The sequence below is a fragment of the Gorilla gorilla genome, chromosome 18 (assembly GCF_029281585.2).
Source record: "Gorilla gorilla gorilla isolate KB3781 chromosome 18, NHGRI_mGorGor1-v2.1_pri, whole genome shotgun sequence".
NCBI classification, from domain to species: domain Eukaryota; kingdom Metazoa; phylum Chordata; class Mammalia; order Primates; family Hominidae; genus Gorilla; species Gorilla gorilla.
In genome coordinates, this window is record NC_073242.2 from 11,244,929 (window position 1) to 11,264,254 (window position 19,326).

Sequence of the window (19,326 nt, forward strand, 5' to 3'; positions counted from 1 at the left end):
ATTTGTTTCTACTGTTTCTGGGAGGGTGGATTTCTTTGTCCATTTCAGAGGATAGCTATGTGTATGTTCTAAATAATTTGTTTCTTGAATGTTAGTAGGACCCTCTTGACATTCACTCTCTGTGTCTCTGGATACTCTATGACTGAAACACATAGTCAGGCAAACCTCCCCTGCTTCTTGTGTGGTCTTTTTGTTTGTTCCTTTTTTATCCTGCCCCACCCCTCACCCCAGTCACTCTGTCCTCTGCTACACAGAAGCACACGTAATGCTCTCCACTCAAGGGAGAGATGGAATACAAAACCTCTGGGGGTCATAAAGGATGCAATTAAAATCCAGAATGCAGAAGTGAATGGAATGATAGGAAAGCTCAAAACAAAACAAAAAAAGAGGATGGAAATATTTATGTTGCCCTGTTTAATTTTTAATCACTCAAAGAGCATTTGCTCTCATTCTGCATGGAGATAAAATTCCCGTTTTATTTTTCCCTGGGCCACAGTACATGATTTTACATTACCCTCTCTCTCACTTGCTCGTACTTATGCAGGTTAGGCTATTGTACTCAAGAAATGGCCACAGTACTTCATGTGATCTCAGAAAACTGAAAAAATTCCAAGGTTGGGGGAAAGGATTTCAGATGATCCGATGGCCCTAGTTCTAGAGCCCATACTCCCTGTTTTGAAACGTGATCAAGGATTGCTTGATGTACATTTCTCACTGGGATTTCCAGATTTCACAAATTTAAAAAATATGTAAGACACAGTCGTTGAATTTGAAGTTCAAATAAACCACAAATATTAAGCATAAGTATGTCCCAAATGTTGTGTGTGACATATCCTGAAAAATCTGAGATTTAAATTTAACCAAGTGCCTGCATTTTATTTGTCTCTATTTATAATCTGAGTCTCAGTTTCTGGGCTTTTTATAGAGCCTATTCATGCTAGTTGTCTAAAATCTATTTGTTTAACAATATGGAGAATTATCTTGAGAGAATTTCAGCCCAAGCACTGATCACAACCGCTGATACCATCATGATGATAGTGCCTAGATAGTGGAGTTTGCTTTTGTGTTTGTACTTTCTTGCTCATATGATAGAGCTGCTCCTAGATTTTATGTGAGCTAGGAGCCAACACCAGTCACATCAAATTCTCACTGGACATTGATTATCAAAATCACATTTCATCAAGGGTGTTTCTCCCAGTGTTTAGTGGGTAGACCAGAAGGATCATTGTATGTACATACTAGCCACTTTTAATCTTTGCTGCTCAGTGCCTGGGAAAGCAGACATGCACACAGGAAAAAAAGAAAAATAGAATTAACCTCTTGATTAATATTTTGTATCAAGCCCTGCCAGTATATTCCATAATAAGGAGAAAATATGGGTGGTTTTATTTTCTCTTGTTTCAAGCACATTAACCATAAAACATAAAATGTATATCCTTGATATTAAAAGAGAAAAAAATGGACGTGGGAAACAATTACTACTGTACATAGTAATGTCTACTGCATTTCTCTTCTTGCTTATAAGATATTTCTATTTCTTTGCAGCAATTTGGTAAAATCTTAGATGTTGAAATTATTTTTAATGAGCGAGGCTCAAAGGTAAGCAACGTAATTCACTTTAGAATTGTTTAGTTTATTTTTAAATGTTTGTTATGAATAAGGGGAAACAACTGCACTGTCTTAATCAGCTCATTGTGAAAATACACTTCAGTGGGAATTCCTTTAGAGACCACCTTCCATTTTCAAAATGGTGGGAAAGACATCGGGTTCAGTTTAAAATGTATAAGGGGATAATTTTAAATTGCTGTTTTATATATATATTTATCAAGTTTCCAGAGGAAAATTATCCATGCTTAAAAAAATAATGATGTTGCTACATTTTTGTTTTTCAGTGATAATTATGTTCTTTATATTAAAAAGTGAGTTGATAGTCTCATGAGCAGGTAAATATGTGATTATTCTGTATTAATAAAGTGCAGTTATTTTCCTGGGTTGTAGGGGAGAAAAATCTCATATACACCAACCTTTTGAATGTAATTTTATTCTTTAGTATGTTTACCAATCCACATTTAGCAATTTGTCATTGCTTTGAGTTTGTTTTTTCAAGGAAACCAATTTTTAAATAGATTCCCTAGTGCTAATAAAAGTCAGGGGCTCTATGGGGAGGTTTGGGTTCAGGAGAGGTTCTGTTTCAAAACAGAAATATGGGCTGGGTGCAGTGGCTCACGCCTGTAATCCCAGCACTTTGAGGTGGGTGGATCACCTGAGGTCAGGAGCTCAAGACCAACCTGGGCAACATGGTGAAACCTCATCTTTACTAAAAATACAAAAATTAGCTGGATGTGGTGGCATGTGCCTGTAATTCCAGCTACTCAGGAGGCTGAGGCAGGAGAATCGCTTGCACCCAGGAGGTAGTGGTTGCAGTGAGCTGAGATTGCACCACTGCACCACAGCCTCGGTAAACAGAGCAAGATCCTATCTCAAAAATAAACAAACAAAAGAAATATGTTAGGAGAAGAAAAAAACAGAAACATTTCTAAAACCTCCTCTCTATCGGTGGCTAACCAAGGGTGGTCCCAGACCAGGAATATCAACATCACCTAGGAACTGATTAGAAATGCAAGTTCTCAGGCTCCAGCCCTGACCTGTTGAATTCAAAACTCCCAAGTTGGGGCTCAGCAACCTGTGTTTTAGCTCCATTGAGGAAAACAACACATGAGGCCTATAAGCAGACACAGGGGGTTAACAGGGAGAAATGATGCAGAAGAACAAAGATGTGGATCTTGGTAACCAGAAAGTGAATGCTTTTAATAGCTCTGCCGGGTCTCCGGGCTGCCACTCCCCAGGCTGTTAGGAATTTTAAGTTGCCTTCTCCTTGCATCCTCAGACTATGAATGCAAATGTTGAGAGATACTGATTTCAGCCTATTGACTCTCCTTACACAGGCGATTTGAGGCAAGTCAGTATCACGGAGGGTCACTAAGCGGTACTGGTTTTATTTGAAGTGTCACAGGCCACAGTGCCAGCTCTTTTGGATATATATAACCATCTTTCCCCCATAAAGCAAACCTTTGATTTTTTTTCTTTATTCCTTGGACAGCCTTCCTCCCTCCTAAGTAAATTTAGTACTAATTAACTAGGACGATGTTGATCATATCAAGGAAAGAAAACCCCAGTATTTTCTCCTCCATGGCCAAAGTGATGCTGTAATCTGTCAGATGAGCAAAAACAAAAGCAAAACAGAATCCGTTACACTTTGTGATAATACTCCTTCAGGGACCTTGTCATTTTTCCATAGCTCCAGATATTTTACAATCATTCTCGAACTTATCTCTCTTCCTGCTTCTTGTAGGAAAATTATTACGGGGACTATTTCTATACCTGCAAAGCAAAGCCCATTGAGAGAAAAATGTGCCCAGCCTAATTCTGTTCACTCGAGCCTTCTGTATTCTGGGTGAAATTGTAGACGACCCGAATGTTGACCAACTTTGTTCTGACCCTAGGTCTGTCTATAGCAGCACTGCCTTCAAAGATGTGTTGTTGTTGTTGTTTTTTGATATGTTTAATATATATTTTGTTTTGTAACTTCTGCCAGTTACAGTGAAGAAAGCTATTTAATTCCTTCTGAGAGCTGTTTTGGGACATTAGAAGAATATCATTTGCCATTTTGAAAGTACAATGGTGATACTGTTTTTAAGACATCTTCCGTCATTCCCATGATTAGCCTGTCTCTGGGGGCTTCAGGAAAAAGACCATTTAAGTTTGCTGCATCCAGAGCCTGACTTTGTGAAGCTGCCTTTTTTTGGTCTTTATTCTTTTGGTTTAGGAAACATCCAAAATAGCCTCTCTCGGTGGGTATGCGCCCTCTGAAAGAGCTTGTCTTGCAGGTGTTGGAGCTGACTGTTTAGGTACTGCTGGAATGGCACTGAGACAGTCCAGTTGGGACTGCTAAATGGGGGCAGCAGCTCACACAGGGATATTTTTCATAATTGACATTATCCTTTATGGTAAAGGGCCTTATTTAGAGGAGCATTTCCATTTTAATGGTTCAGAAACCTGAACTGTTGCTATGGCCTCATTTTCATCATTTGGTGCTGGACAGCCAGCCAGGAAATGAGTGGGCCCTTAGGAGCCAGGAACTCACCTTCTTGCCTTTCATTCTCTAGAGCAGTTCTTCAGGCAGGCCACTCAATGCTGAAGGCTGTGTGTGCTGGATGTGTGTGTGTGTGTGTGTGTGTGTGTGTGTGTGTGTGTGTGTATGTGGACATATAAACCCATATGTACTTAAGGGATGGACGCAGTGTCTCATACCTAACATTCCAGCCCTTTAGGAAGCTGAGGTGGGAGTATTGTATGAAGCCAGGAGTTCAAGACCAGCCTGGACAACAGTGAGACCCCCATCTCCAGAAAATAATAATTTAAAATTAGCTGGGCATGGTGATATACACCTGTAGTCCAAGCTACTTGGGAGGCTGAGGCAGGAGGATTGCTTGATCCCAGGAGGTCAAGGCTTTACTGAGCTATGACTGCACCACTGCACTCCAGCTTGGGTGACAGAGTGAGTCCTTATCTCAGAACAAGTATCTATATTACTTTGGAATATAGATCCAGTATCTATATTCCAGGTAGTATCTATATTATTTTGGAAATGTATAACTCAAGTACTTAATGTATGGATGAATAGCAAGAATGCAGAAAAACCACATTTTAAAGAGATGTCAGAGAGAAAATGAGAATTCGTAAGCATTTAGGGGCGAATGATCCTGTAATTTATTTTTCCTTTTTACGAGATTTACCCAACCATCTCGTTTACCTCTGATATGATCTATTTAAGGGCTGTATACAGATATAGCTACTCCCTAAGTATATACTTAAGATATCTGGCCGGGTGTGGTGGCTCACTCTTGTAATCCCAGCACTTTGGGAGGCCGAGGCAGGTGGATCACCTGAGGTCGGGAGTTTGAGACCAGCCTGACCAACATGGAGAAACCTTGTCTTGACTAAAAATACAAAATTAGCAGGGTGTGGTGGTGCATGCCTGTAATCCCAGCTACTCGGGAGGCTGAGGCAGGAGAATCACTTGGACCTGGGGGGTGGAGGTTGCAGTGAGCCGAGATCAAGACATTGCACTCCAGCCTGGGCAAGAAGAGGGATGTTCTGCCTCTAAGGAAAAAAAAAAAAACTACACTTTGATCTTTGATTCAGTAGATATCAGTAAGTATTTGCTGCATTTCATGAGAGCCAACCATGAGTAAGACAGAAGTACTTCCTGTCCTCCTGGGCTTTCCTGAGTAGCAGGAGAGATGGACTAGGAAGATGAGTGACTGCAGTAGCCTGTGCTGTTCTGTGGTGATGGGAGAGGCCACTGAGAGTCCGGACAGGCAGGCTGATATTGTGAGAAGGCTTCTGGAAAGAAGGAACATTTAAGCTGAGAGTGAGAGTTGCATAAGAATATCCCAGGGAGGGGAAAGAGGGATGTCTTTCAGGCAGGAGAAGTTGCATGTGCAAAGGTCACTGGAGTAAAAGTGAGATGAGAGGGCTCATAGTCCCATCGGAAAATGAATCTTCAGATGCTCATCAACAGCTCCCCTCTTCTAAATATGAATTCTCTGCACCAGAAACTAGAGGACTGGGTTTTTCATCTAAGATGAAAAATCAGTACATTCATCCATCCAGGGTGCTTTATTTAAGCCTTTAACATATAAAATGGTATATTTGCATGAATGCAAAAAAGGAAGATATCACCTAAAAATACAAAAGATGAAAAAAGAACAATAACTAGGATACAAGAGGATCAGAATGTATGATTTGCAAAAATATTTTAAAGTAAGCAAGTCACGTTGGTCTGGCAATCCTTTTAAGGTCCCCGTTATCTGCCCTACTGGTTATACCTGCTCATGACAGGGCACAGGCCACCAATCTCTTTTCTTCAGTAGCATTAAAGGTAAACTCTGGGAAGGTGTGTCTCTGACTCCCCTTCTCTGTACCCCTTCTTGCAGTCTTGATTTTTTAAGCGGTTACACATCAGCATCACACCCAGCCCTATGCCCAGCAAGCCAAGCTCAGAATGTGCTTGTTTTGTTCTCCTTTTTAAGGCAGAGGTAAAAATATTCATCATCTTTTTAAAAACTGCAAATGGCTGCTTCCCCGAGTTAGAATTCCGACCATGAGGCGGGTCAGAAAAAACAACCTTAGCACTCGCTCTCAAGGTTGCCTGGCACCTGTGCATCATGGCAAAGGTTCCCTGCTCATAGAGAGGACCAGGTGAGATCTTTCTGGTTACATTGCAACCCTCAGGTGAGAATTTTGATAACCTGATAACCCAGGGAGGCCATGCCACTTCTTGTCTGGGTGGGAGGTAGAATTGCCCAACGGAACAGGTAGGAAAGTCTGTTTGGCATTTTGAGGACTCTCTGGAGCACATTCTTTATGCACCGAACTTTGTCAAATCTCAACTGTAAATGAGAAATACCAAGTAGCTGACAAGCAAAGAGAGAAAGAAGTTTCGCAGAAAAACAATGAGAATAATAAAAAAGAATGTATTCTCTTTGCTTAAAAAGTGAGAACTTGAGAATAGATGAGGCTATTTCCTTTTTAGTTCATGTCTCTTCCTTGGGATTCAAAATGTATTTCTCTTTCCACCTTTGTCTTTCCTAAACATACTTAATGCTGATTTCGGGGCAGTAGGTTTGCCTTGGGTTCAGACATGAAGCATGAGAGCAAGGTTCTGGAGGATAATGTTGGACAGGAGGGTGAGTGTTCAGTCTCACCTGGCTATGTTCTTCCCAGTGCTGTGGTAATAACGACTGCTAGTTCCAAAGGGCAGAAATGATACCACCTGGCCCTCCAGCTATACCAGTGGGGCTATGGATTTTCTTTTCTTGCCGAGAGAGAATATAAATCCAAAGCCCTCGTTCCTCTGATTCTTTTTGGAATATGTGGCCTGGCTATGGTTGCTAGGAAGTTAGGCCCATCAGGGAGGAAGAGAACGTTGCCAAGAAGCCTGGGACATGTGATTTTGGCTGTACCTCTACATGTAAGCTCCAAGTAACTGAGTCAAAATCTATAGCCAAAAATCTATAGATATCAGCAATATAAAATTCTATTTATTACAAAGAATGAAAACCTCTTTTTCAGATAGGGTGTCACCCAGGCTGGAGTACAGGGGTACAATCACAGCTCCCTGTAGCCTCAACCTCCTGGGCTCAAGCAATGAATGCTCCCACCTCAGCCTCCCAAGTAGCTGAGACAATAGGTACAGGCTGTCACACCTGGCTTTTTTTATTTTTATTTTTTTTGGTAGAGATGGGGTTTTGCCATGTTACTCAGCCTGGTCTCAAACTCCTGGGCTCAAGTGATCCTCCTGCCTTGGCCTCCCAAACTGCTTGGATTACAGGTGTGAGCCACCATGCCTGGCCCAAAACCTTCTTTTGATGGTTTCGATCACACGTAGTGAAATGAGAGGTCATGGAAATCAAATCACTGGGCCACACATTTTAAGCAAACACATTTCTGGACTCCACTCTGGGATTCTAATCCAGTGGATACAAAGCAAGGCTCAGGAATCTTAATGTTTAATGTGCTCCCAAGTTCCTTCTGATATGCGGCTACGTTTGAGATATACTGGCCAAGAGTTAGAACTGTCAAATAGAGCAAAATCCCCCTAAATTATGTCTTTTTTCCCTTTGAAGAACAATCATTTCCAAACTATACAGTTGGCGAGTGTATTTGCATACCCAATATGGGCATACTGTGTGCACAAGACTAAGCAAGACCCTTCCGTTATGGAGCAAATAATCTTAAATGAATCAGATAATTCAGGCTTATCCTAATCACAGAGCCTCACTATGGGAAAGATTATGGAAGGTAATTTGGTTCAATCCCCTAAAGTAAAGAAATGTTATTTTTCTCGATACAGTTCACCCATGAACAACACGGGTTTGAAGTGTGCAGGTCCACTTATATGTGAATTTTTTTTTTCCAACCAAAGGCAGTATTCCCAGGATGTGTGACCCGTATATACAGAGGGCTGATTTTCTTCTATACTCACAATCCACGGGGTGACTGTCGGACTTGGATATGCAAGGATTTGGGTATCCGGGGTGAGGATGTCTTGGAACTAATCTGTAGTGGATACTGAGGTACAGCTGTCTATAGAATCCCGACAAATAATCATCTACCCTCACTTGAATACATCCACATCCCCTGTCTTCTGTGGCTGATGAGCCTATTCCGACTGTTGAAAAGTTCCCTTAGCCAGCCCATTGGACAATACTTTTTTTGTTGTTTTATTACTTTAAGTTCTAGGGTACATGTGCACACCATGCAGGTTTGTTACATAGGTATACGTGTGCCATATTGGTTTGCTGCACCCATCAACTAGTCATTTACATTAGGTATTTCTCCTAACGCTATCCCTCCCCCATCCCCCTACCCCGTGATACGCCCTGGTGTGTGATGTTCCCCGCCCTGTGGACAATACCTCTTTAGCCTTAAATTTGGAGGTGATTATAGAGAACTAATGTAGGACTGGGAGTTATCACCAGTTGGTTATAACTACCATGTATTTGTAATTATTGTGCATTTCTTTAGTAAAACTAAGTATTATACTGTCCCAACTAAACTTGGAGCCAACAAGGATTATTTGATGCTAAGAGGAGCCCCAACATATTGCATGATTTCACCCAGTTTACATTGAAAAATCAGAAAGAGCTGCGTAAATTTATGTGGAAATTGTTCGAAAGGTTGGTGTATATTTCTGAACAAGATGTACGAATATTTTTAGGGGCTTTAAAAATAATGTGTCGTATTTTCTGTACTTAGGAACAATGTCAGTGAAGACAAAATATGGATTTTGACAATATAGTTTAGTGGGGTTGATTTTTGAGGCTGAAATATTAAAAGCCAATGTACCTGTGGTAAATTAAAAGGTATACATGTTTCCTATCAGTAAAAGAGGAAGTGGCCAGAATATTATTACGAATTACATTCTATTAACAAAGTTTCTTTGCTACCTTTTGATATGAAAAATAAATATTGACCTAATGCCAGAACTTTACAATATGGGTACACCTTTCCCTTTCTGGTTAACAAAGTTGGACGGAAGGTTGTCAAATTCAAAAGCATGTATGCAATTTGAAGACTGGGGAAAGTATGAGCACAAACATTGAATTGTTTGTATTATTAATCAACTGAAGTTTATTTCTATTCATTTCATGTGACTTTTTTGTTTATTAGACCAAAGAGTTTAAGATTTATTATAAAAAAGGTCTTTCCTTTTTTAGGCTTTTAACTTTTATTTTTGAGAAGTAAAGGCTGTAGAATTGACAAATTTGAATAACCCTAAAACTGCATGAAGAAGAGATGTTTTTAAAACCACACGGCATGACTCTGTAGGCAATGTTAGAGGATTTTGGCATTCATTGTTGAATTTCGTGCACACGTTTTATTTTATTTTATTTTTAATTTGCATGTCAAAAAAGTGGTTCCCTTTTCTTTTCCTCATTATTTCATTTTATTCTCTGTGAAGACACTGTAAATTTATTTTGATCTCATTTTCTTTTCGTTAGATTTATTTTCTTCTGTAGTGACATTTAGAAAGGTATTTTTGGTATCCTTCTTTGAATACTTCAGGGGTTACAGCTAACTGGTGACAGAAAAAAATATCTTGTTCACATTTGTCGCTTAATTATTGCACATCTCAGTACTCTTATAATTTCTCTAATTTGCATGTTACAGAACTGAAGCCAGGACAAGAAATAGAAATTAAAGCGAGAGAACATTACCAAGTGGTCGTTGACTGAAATAATAATCTGCATGTTGTTTTCCCTTCTCCCTCCTGCATGCAGGGATTTGGTTTCGTAACTTTCGAAAATAGTGCCGATGCGGACAGGGCGAGGGAGAAATTACACGGCACCGTGGTAGAGGGCCGTAAAATCGAGGTGCATGTTCAAAATATTTTCCTTTTCATCTTTTTTATAAATGTCTGCTTCACGCTCATTCGTTGTTCCAGATGCATCATTGGCGTCTTGTATGTGACCCTATTCCCCCTCATTGTTTATATATATATATATTTTTATATATAAAAAGGAAAACTGGCCTTACTTTTTTTTTTAATTTTACCTTATTATGTTACTCTTATACCGCTGAAAGGTGGATGGCAAACGTGAGACAAAAGAAAGGTTAATCGGAAAGGGTTTTTTTGTTGTTATTTTCCATGTTTTATAATCAATGGGTGCAGTAGGTTCCAAAGAATAGACAATATTGCAAACCAAACAAAATACAGAACAGTTTCTTTTTCTTTTTCTTTCCACTTCAGGGTTGAAGAGGGATCCACAGTGGTTTGCAAATTAAACCAAATTGGGAAAGCAAAAAAGATTGGGTTTTTTTGGGTTTTTTTTTTGTTGTTGTTTTTTCTGGAAAGAAAAAAAAAAAAAAACAAAAAAAAAAACGAGAGGTTTTTACTAAACCTCTCGTTGTTTTTGTTTAAGAAGCCAGTTTGAATTTCTGTATTCTTTTGATAACAAAGTGAATAACCAAACAGGATTTCCTGTTCAATATCTGGCCCCTGTTCACTGAAAGCATAAATACCAAAATACTGACACTCAGAGTCTGCTATTTGTGCCACTGGGATCTCCCGCAGCATAGCCACAGGGTCATATTTGTTTATTTTTTTTTTTAATACCAGTTACAAATGCTTTAGTCTTTGGAGTAAGATGTTGCATATTTTGCCTTTCATTTTCCCCTTCGACGATAACGCTTAGGCCCCTCACCAAACTCTCAGTAACCATGGTAACTGTATACAAACCCATGCTGGCGATGGTGGTGAATGGTAAGTGGTGAAGTCCATCTGCCGTTTCACGTATTTAGTGCTGATATATCTATATACATATATATATACCACGTGAATTTTTTTGACTTGTCGTATTAAGTTTTCTTGATGCTCTATTTTTTTGGATATTGGTACGCCTGTAATTGAGTGTACGTTCTAAGCTAGCCTGGGAGGCACTGACTGGATTGAGTTATGACCGGTGCACATCTTACTCAGATTGTTAACTCCATATTGTGTTAAACAATGCACCCTCTCTTTTATCCTTTTGTTAGCTGTGACGTTAAAGCTTGAATGATTTTGTTAATTCTTGCGATGTAAAAGGCTCTTGTTCCAAGTGTTGAATGCTAGATGTTGCTTTCCTGATGGTTCTTTCCTCCTAAAGTGTTGCACACGGCTAAGACTTGTTTGTCCCTTTTTTTGACATTTATGTTCCCTTGTACCTTGTCTCTTCTCTCTTCTCCACTGCATGCTCCTTCATATGAATTTTATTTTATGTTTAAAAAATATTTCTTGTTTCTGTGTTACCATGGAGTACACGCATGCTTTTAAATCTTCAATTATGCAGAATCTTTTAATTTGCTTTTACTGTCTCTTTATTAAACACTCTTAATGATATGACATTGCTTTATTGAAATGATTTGTAAGTTAAACGGTTATGAAGTAAATGTAATTTTAAAAATGTATGATTTTGTTATGCACCTACTGCCTTTTATAAATTAAAATGCATTTTAGTTTTTAGTTTTCTTTTTTAATAAGTAATCACGGTCATAATGCATGCAACTAATTGAATTGGGAGCTGGCCCTAGAATATGTGCTTATTTGAGTTTTCTATGTACATAGGTAAATAATGCCACAGCACGTGTAATGACAAATAAAAAGACTGTCAACCCTTATACAAATGGTAAGTAGAGATTCGCCTTTTACAAGAAATTTTCTCTACTTCTGACTCTTTAAGTAATTTAACCAGAGATTCTATTACAACAAGCTGTGTTTGCCTGGGCATTGACACTGTGTTTTTACTACTGACCTGCTACAGTGAACCACCAACATCAGTAAGATCATTTGCACAACAAAGGCAAATGGAGTGTTCAGGTTAAGTGTGCCTGCCCTTCTTCCCTTATTTCTAGAATAACTCTGTTTGGGATTGAGATGCAGTAATTATTTGGAAATTAGTTTGATAATTTCATTGGTTATTACAGTAAGTTGAGGGGAGAATTGGAGGTTTAGTTTGTTTGCTTTTCAATACCATCTCCTCGTTGATTACTAATCATTCCTGGATGTGCAATCATGTAATTTATTCTGTCTTTGAGTCTTCTCCAGAGAGATTAGTCATTTGAAGTGGTTTAGAGGATACCTCATGTCTGAATTCCACAGGGTTAGCAGAATGTGTGAGTGGGTTATTTGTTCTTCTCTGGGCTGCTCAGTGTTATTTTGGGCTAGTTGAGAATGTTGCTGGGTATTGCAGACCCCATCAGGACAATGTAATTTCTGTTTCTATCAATAAAACTTCTGAAAACTCCTCCTAAAAAGCATTCACATATGAGTTATTAAAAATGTTTGAACATTTTGATTCTTTAATTCCTCTCAAAATAAGTATCTCTTAAGATATATGGGGAAGAAACCTGCCACTGTGTTAATCACATACTTAATTGTACCAAAAATTAAAGCAATGCAGTAAGTTAAAGTATATACACATGGTAGAATATTATACCCATTAAAATGAGCAGGATAAAGACCATAAAGGGTCTCATAATTTAAAAATTGACATAAATGTTTGTAGCATAACTTTAGATAAATGATGATAATATGCCGGAATGCTAATGGTTGTGCTGAATTGTGAGACTGGCAAACATTTTTTCTTTGATTCAGGTTTATAAAAATAATATAACTTTATTACATCAAAAGGAGATATATGGAATTTTATACTTCTAAAGTTTTAATTGCACATGGAGATACAGATTTTTTAAAGTAGAAACAAATTAAAAGAAACATTAAAGACAAGTCTAAAATATATTTTAAATAACCGCATTGCCACCCTGGTTTCCTACCTCCCCCCTCACAGGAAGCCACTATTACAGATTGTTGTCTATAGTTTTATTTTGCGTATTCATGCCTATATATGTAGTAGGTGTTCATTTATAGTATTCACAGTATTGTATACATTTTTATGTGAATGATATAAGGATACACCTGTCATTTTTAATTGGGTTTTTAAATAAACCTATATAGAGTTCTTTCAATTTAATATATACAGATTAGACTAATTCATTTCAGTGGTTATATAATATTACACAAAACAGATAAATAGGTTCAGTCAGAACTAAATACTGATTGTTTATCACAATAAAAGAAAACAATGATCTGGCAATGTATTATCATTTGGTAGTTTTGATTTTCCTGTTTCTTTTGCCAGTGACTATCAATTTGACAGTCAGTTTGCTCTTAATTTTAAAAGGGGCATCATTCAACAGGGACATACCGTCTATATAATAGGGCTCTAAGTTGAAAGACCAGAAGAATTACCTATTCTGCTATTTTTCTCAGCTTTATCAACCAAGACATGCCCTTAAATGGTATAGACTATTTTCACACCAGACTTTAAATGCCCAGTGCTGAACTGAAGCAAACCTCTGATTTATATGTCATACAGCCTTTCCACTTGGGTAAAAGTAATGACTCTGAAACTTGCCAGATTTAATATATGGTGACATCAACCTGACGGTTGGGCATAGTCTTTAATTATGAAGTTGCACTGGTGCCCAGGCACATGTGTGCTTGTCTACATATGACTAGCTGCTCATGTGTGCTGAGTGAGAAACTGGAGCGAGAAAAGCCAAATATTTCATAAGCCATGTGCATGTATATTTATTTTAAAAGAGTTATTGATCAATTTTATGACCAGGGACTGAAAACTAGACCTGTAGGATTTTTTAACACAATTCAAAGCCCATTTATAAATAACTAGCCTTTCTGGAATATGAGGTATGCATTATGTGAGGCATTTTAAGTGCACTGGACACAAATGAAGTCCTATAAAGAGGACATCATTATCCCTATTTTAGAGGTGCAACATTGAGGCTAGAGAAGATGAAGAAATTAATAAAGACTTTTTTTTTTTTGAGACAGGGTCTCACTTTTTCCCCCAGGCTGGAGGGCAGTGGCACGATATTGCCTCATTGCAACCTCTGCCTCCCAGGCTCAAGCAATCCTCCCTGGTAGCTGGGACTACAGCCACGTGCCACAATGCCTGGCTAGTTTTTTTTTTTTTTATTTTTTGTAGAGACGGAGTTTCACCAAGTTGCCCAGGCTGGTCTCGAACTCCTGAGCTCAAGTGATATGCCTGTCTTGGCCTCCAAAAATGCTAAGATTACAGGCATGAGCCACCACTTCTGGCCTAGCCTTTTCTTTTTTTATGAAGTAACAAAATCTTGTGACCATGACTGTGTGTATCAGGCATCACTTTCCCTTTGTCTTCTTGTAGAAATGCACTCAAGTGGCAACCAACTACAATAACAAAAAAATTATTAAATGTGCAACCTCGTGTTCCTGCCAGATTTTGGCATGCACATCCCATGTCCCATTCCAGGTAGCCATGCACTCAGTTTCCAGGAATAAGTCAGTCATATGGGTCTCTCATCCATGTACCTGCAAAAGGGAACTCAGAGAATTGTTCCTGTCACACATACTGTGTATGGCACCTAAGGGGTTGATGGATAGACACAGTAGAATTTATTTAAAACACAAATGTCAATTCTAATTATATAAAGACTTTGGCTTCTGTAGTGGAGATTATGGAGAACTTTGGTATTCAAAGAAAAGTAGTTCTCCAAGCTATCCCAAGTTTCAACTCAATCCCAAGTGGTGTAGAGTATCACCACTACAGATAAATTCCCTTAAGTGGCAATACAATATTACTGAAAAAATATAGGGCCCTTTCAAATCCTTAATAAGCAAGACGATAGAGTTATGGCAAAAGAGGGTAAGTCGGGACCAATAAAGTCACATTGAAATGAGAAAATTAAGCCATCGGTCAGGTTCACTCATTAGCTACATAATTCATTCTCACAAAGAATAGAAATTGTACTTCAGCAAAATTATAAATTACTGGAGCTATCAAAGTTTCAGGTCATCTCCAGGTGATGAAATATAGTTATCAATGCCAGCATCACCTTCATGCATTACTTCAATCATGTATCCAGAAAAACTTTTAGAGCTGCAAAGTTTCCAGTGATAAATAAGACTGAATTCTAAATGTGATGAGATACCTGTCCATTATAGAGGGTTACAGTTAATAACATGGAGGGTGTGGATACTATTCTCAGGATATTTAAACAATGACATAATGAAAAGCTGTAGAATGAGCCCTAGGCTTCTGGACATTCTATTAAAAAGTTCCACAAAGAGGGGATTGGATTATTTGTCTATTGCTATTTCTCCTAAGGACACCTACCCACATGGAGGAGTTGGGGTTTGCTGTGTTCTTTGGGGATCAAATGTTAGATCTGCAATACAAGATTGAGAGCTGAATTCACAAGGATTTCCTGGATGCTGGGGAAGCATGAAGCATGGGTGCTAGACATGGCTTTTTCATTTTCTTAGAGATGTTAGGAAGGATGAAAATGGGGCAAACATATTCAACGCTCCAGAGAGAGGCATACTTTGTTGCCAGGATCAGTTCTTCCATTCACTGGCTCTTGAATTGTAGGAAGTTGTTTAAACTCTCCATGTGCCTGCTCTCTAGCGGGAACTGTACAAATGATGGGAACTACATCACAGTTCTTTGTAATAATTATGAGAGAAAGTGCTCAACACAATGCTAGGTATGCAAAGTGGCCTAAAAGATTATTTTTACTACTCTTTATAGCACAGTAGTATTTGATTACACATAGTTTCAATATTAAGTCATCATATTATTCCTTTATTGTCATGGGTAGTTGAATTCCCTGAGAGATACTAGTTTAAGGATCAATTCTTCAGATGCTAAAAGGGGCTGAACAGGTAAAATCAGCAAACAGAGAGTCTTTGAAAAACTCAGTCTTTTGGGACTAGCTATTGTTTTCTTACTGAAGTAAAGCAAAATATTTATCTACTAGGAAAAATCAACACTACCACCACCACCACGAATTAACAATAAAAGATCTCAAACATTTAATCTCCCTATCAGGCTCACAATGGGGAGCAGTGGCAAATGTGACTAAGTGGGGAGTTGAATGCAGTAGCCCCTGACCACCTCTAATAAGTCTGTCTGTGAGGGATTCTCAACTTAAAGTTACCATTTCTACCAGTGTTTCAAGAGAAATAGAAATCCTGTATTTTAGACGGAATTTAAATGTTGGCAATAAATACACGCCGTTAAAGAATATTCAGTGAACCCAAACAAAACACCTTTGCACCCAGTGCGAACCTCGCTTCTTTTTGTTTGGTATTTGAGAGTTGCCACCTGTACCATGTCAGCTGCCAGGTCTCTGGCATCCTTAGTATATGTCTTTAGAAAGCGTTGACAGGCAGTTTTTGTAATTCCTGTAGCGTACATAAGGGTGCTCTCTGGAATGCGTTTCTTTGATATGTAACCCAGCAAAGCCTTAGAGAAAGCCTGTGCTGATGTTTTTTGTGTACACATTCAGACTTGGCCTTTTAACACCCAATGCAGTCATAGTTAACACTGGAGGTCTTAACCAGCATATTTTAGAAATACTGACACTTGACCTTTGACAAGCTAAATTTGGGGAGGGGAGTGCCAATTCAGTTGTAGCCCCTTGAGTCCTGGCCACAGAGGGGTCTAAACTGCTTGCGTGTCTGATACAGAGCCAGACTCCAAGACGTCTGGTCTCTGGCTCCATTGCCTTGTTGCGGGGCTGGGGGGGCCCTGGGAGGCTGGGACCAGTGGGCCTTATCAGCCATTCTCCTTTTGTTGTAAGCCTCATTGTTCAGTTTAATGTCCTTGATCAAAATCTCTGAATGTGCAAGGCCTGGGGACATACACAAACTGCCTAAGAAATTAAAAATGGGATCATTTTGTTCATCTTCCTGACAGTGCAGGCTCTTATCTCCAGCAGGGTTATCCCAAGGGTCTCTTTCAGGTACGAGGAGGAGTCACAGGGAATGTGGGTTCATTTGCATGTGATTTGCATACATTTACATAAGCCCGCATGAGCTCTGTAAGTCTGAGTGGAGGTGATTTTCAAGGGCTGGATTCTAGACCAAATGGACGTAACAGACATTTGCAGAATACCTTTTCCAACAGCTGCAGAATACATCATCTACTCATCAACACACGGAACATTCTCCAGGATAAGCCACATGTCAGGCCACCAAACAAGTCTCAACAAATTTTTAAAAAATCTAAACTATATCCAGTATTTTCTTAGACCATAATAGAATAAAACTAGAAATCAATAGCAAGAGGAACTTCAGAAACTGTACAAATACATGGAAATTCAACAGTGTGCTCCTGAATGTCCTTTGGGTCAGTGAAGGAATTTTAAAAATTCTTGATATAAATTAAAATGGAAACACGGCATGCCAATGTCTATGGGATACAGCAAAAGCAGTGCTAATCAAAAAGTGTATAGTAATAAACGCCTACATCAAAAAAGTAATTTCAACTAAGCAACCGGGACAACAGTCATTCCTAACAGGATTCTTCTTTATTTAATGTATAGTCTACGGAAGGAAGCAGGTCCTTGAAGATTGGAAGGAGACATAATCAGAGCCAAAAAAAAAATTGTCTATTAGGAAAAACTATATTCCTTTAGTTTCTTTAGAGAAAAACCAAGTAAATATTTATGGAATGCTTACTTTGCCAAACAACATTTTAGGTGCTGGAGATTCATGTTGGACAGCAGTCTTGCCTGCTTGACTGTTAATTTTAATGAGGGAGAATGGTTATAAAAGACAAGAGCAAGCAAAGAAAGAAAGAAGCTAAATCCAGATAGCATTAACGGCAATGCAGAAAATAAAACTGGGAATGGAATCATGGAATCCAAGAGTAACTCTAAGAGGAGGTGGGAAAGTGACATTAACTGGCATGTTCTGAAAAGACTCCAGAGCCCTAAATAACATGAAGTCGACTTTGTGAAAAGCTAGAGAGTTCTCCAAGAAGAAGGAGAAGTGGATACAAAGAGACTTTGATATACGGTGGTCTTGGGTTTTATAAAGATGAAAATGGCCAGTGTCACTGTAGCTGGGAGAGACGGGGACAGGGAAAAAGGGAAGTGGTACCAAAGAGGTACCAAATAGTTTGGTTAATGGTTAGTGTGTGCTTATTGACTAAGGTAAGACGTGCGCTTATCTCAAATTGGGAAGAAGCTATTGAATTCTGAGTATCAGGATGACAAAGCTGATTTTTTAAAAAAAATTGCTTTGGTCACCATGACCAGAATGGACAGGGGGAAGGAGGAGGAAGAGGAGACAGTGAGAATTAGGGCATTTCTGCTGTTGAACTTGTCCAGGCAGAGATAGGAATGCCTTGGTCTGCAGTGGTGGCAATGGAGAAGAAGGGAAGAACTTTTCAAGTTTTAACCAACAGGATTTTCTAATGGATCACACATGGGGTATGAGGGTAAGAGAAGAATCAAGGAAGTGTTGATGAATTTTATTTTGAGCAACCAAGTAGATAGATATGCCATTTGCTAAAGGGAGAAGGACTTGCTGAGTAACAGGTTTCATGAGTGGGGGGAGAAGAGGGAGACTAGAAATTGGGTTTTCATTCCCATCGCAGAGTTCAGAAAGGTCTTTGGTTTCCTACAGTGGGAGTGGAGTAGCCTTGTTTAGAAGGAATCAAGGACGGGAAGAAGGTTGACACCTGCGCTCATGTTCCCATGATGACCCAAGCATTTCATTTTGCAGCACACAGATTCCCAGTTGGTTTCTTGTAGAGGAGACTTTATCAATTACTTTTCTCACAGTTAATACTTGCAAACATGAGATAGCACAGATCTCCTGATGAAGGAGAGTATCATTTATTTTCTTTATTTTTTTATGAAGAGATTGCCATGTGCAGACTAGGCAAACTCATAACTTGCAGAAAGATGGGGAAATAAACAGCACATTATAGGGGGATAGACAGATTATAGATATGTTTATAGATAGATCAGTAGATAGATGGATAGGTAGGTAGGCAGATGAGATAAACATGATTTCTAGGTAGCCTCTAATGCCTCTGAGAGATCTGGAATTTTTTGCTTTGTTCTTAGAAAATGAGAGACCATTGGCAAATTTATAATATTTAAGAGCTACACCAAAATTCACTGATAAGTATACCTTCAGTGAAAAGGAAAAGGAAGTCTTATATGCAAAAGAAAGTATTTAAGGTAGTAAGGATATTCAAGAAACAAGACCTGAGATGCACGGTATGGGAAAGACAGCATCTCCACTACCAATAAGAGGTAGGAGCATCAGTAGAGTATGAGATGGGTAACAGTGGAAAGATGAAGAGTGATCACTTAATAATTATTCATTTAATATGACCCCATATAGAGTTTACAAATTCTAGG

General features: G+C 38.8%; 1 protein-coding gene across 33 annotated transcripts in view; it reads left to right on the forward strand.

The window, feature by feature from the left end:
* Positions 1 to 19,326, forward strand: part of RBFOX1 (RNA binding fox-1 homolog 1) — a 2,483,553-nt gene that overhangs the window by 2,356,223 nt on the left and 108,004 nt on the right. For 30 of the 33 annotated variants that reach the window (XM_063699486.1, XM_019012245.4, XM_019012254.4 and 27 more), the window contains 3 exons: positions 1,546 to 1,599; positions 9,849 to 9,941; positions 11,672 to 11,732. In XM_063699486.1, the coding sequence (XP_063555556.1) occupies positions 1,546 to 1,599; positions 9,849 to 9,941; positions 11,672 to 11,732 (208 nt within the window). The remainder of the gene's footprint in view (positions 1 to 1,545; positions 1,600 to 9,848; positions 9,942 to 11,671; positions 11,733 to 19,326) is intronic. The other 3 variants (XM_055365246.2, XM_055365244.2, XM_055365235.1) reach the window with 1 other exon arrangement.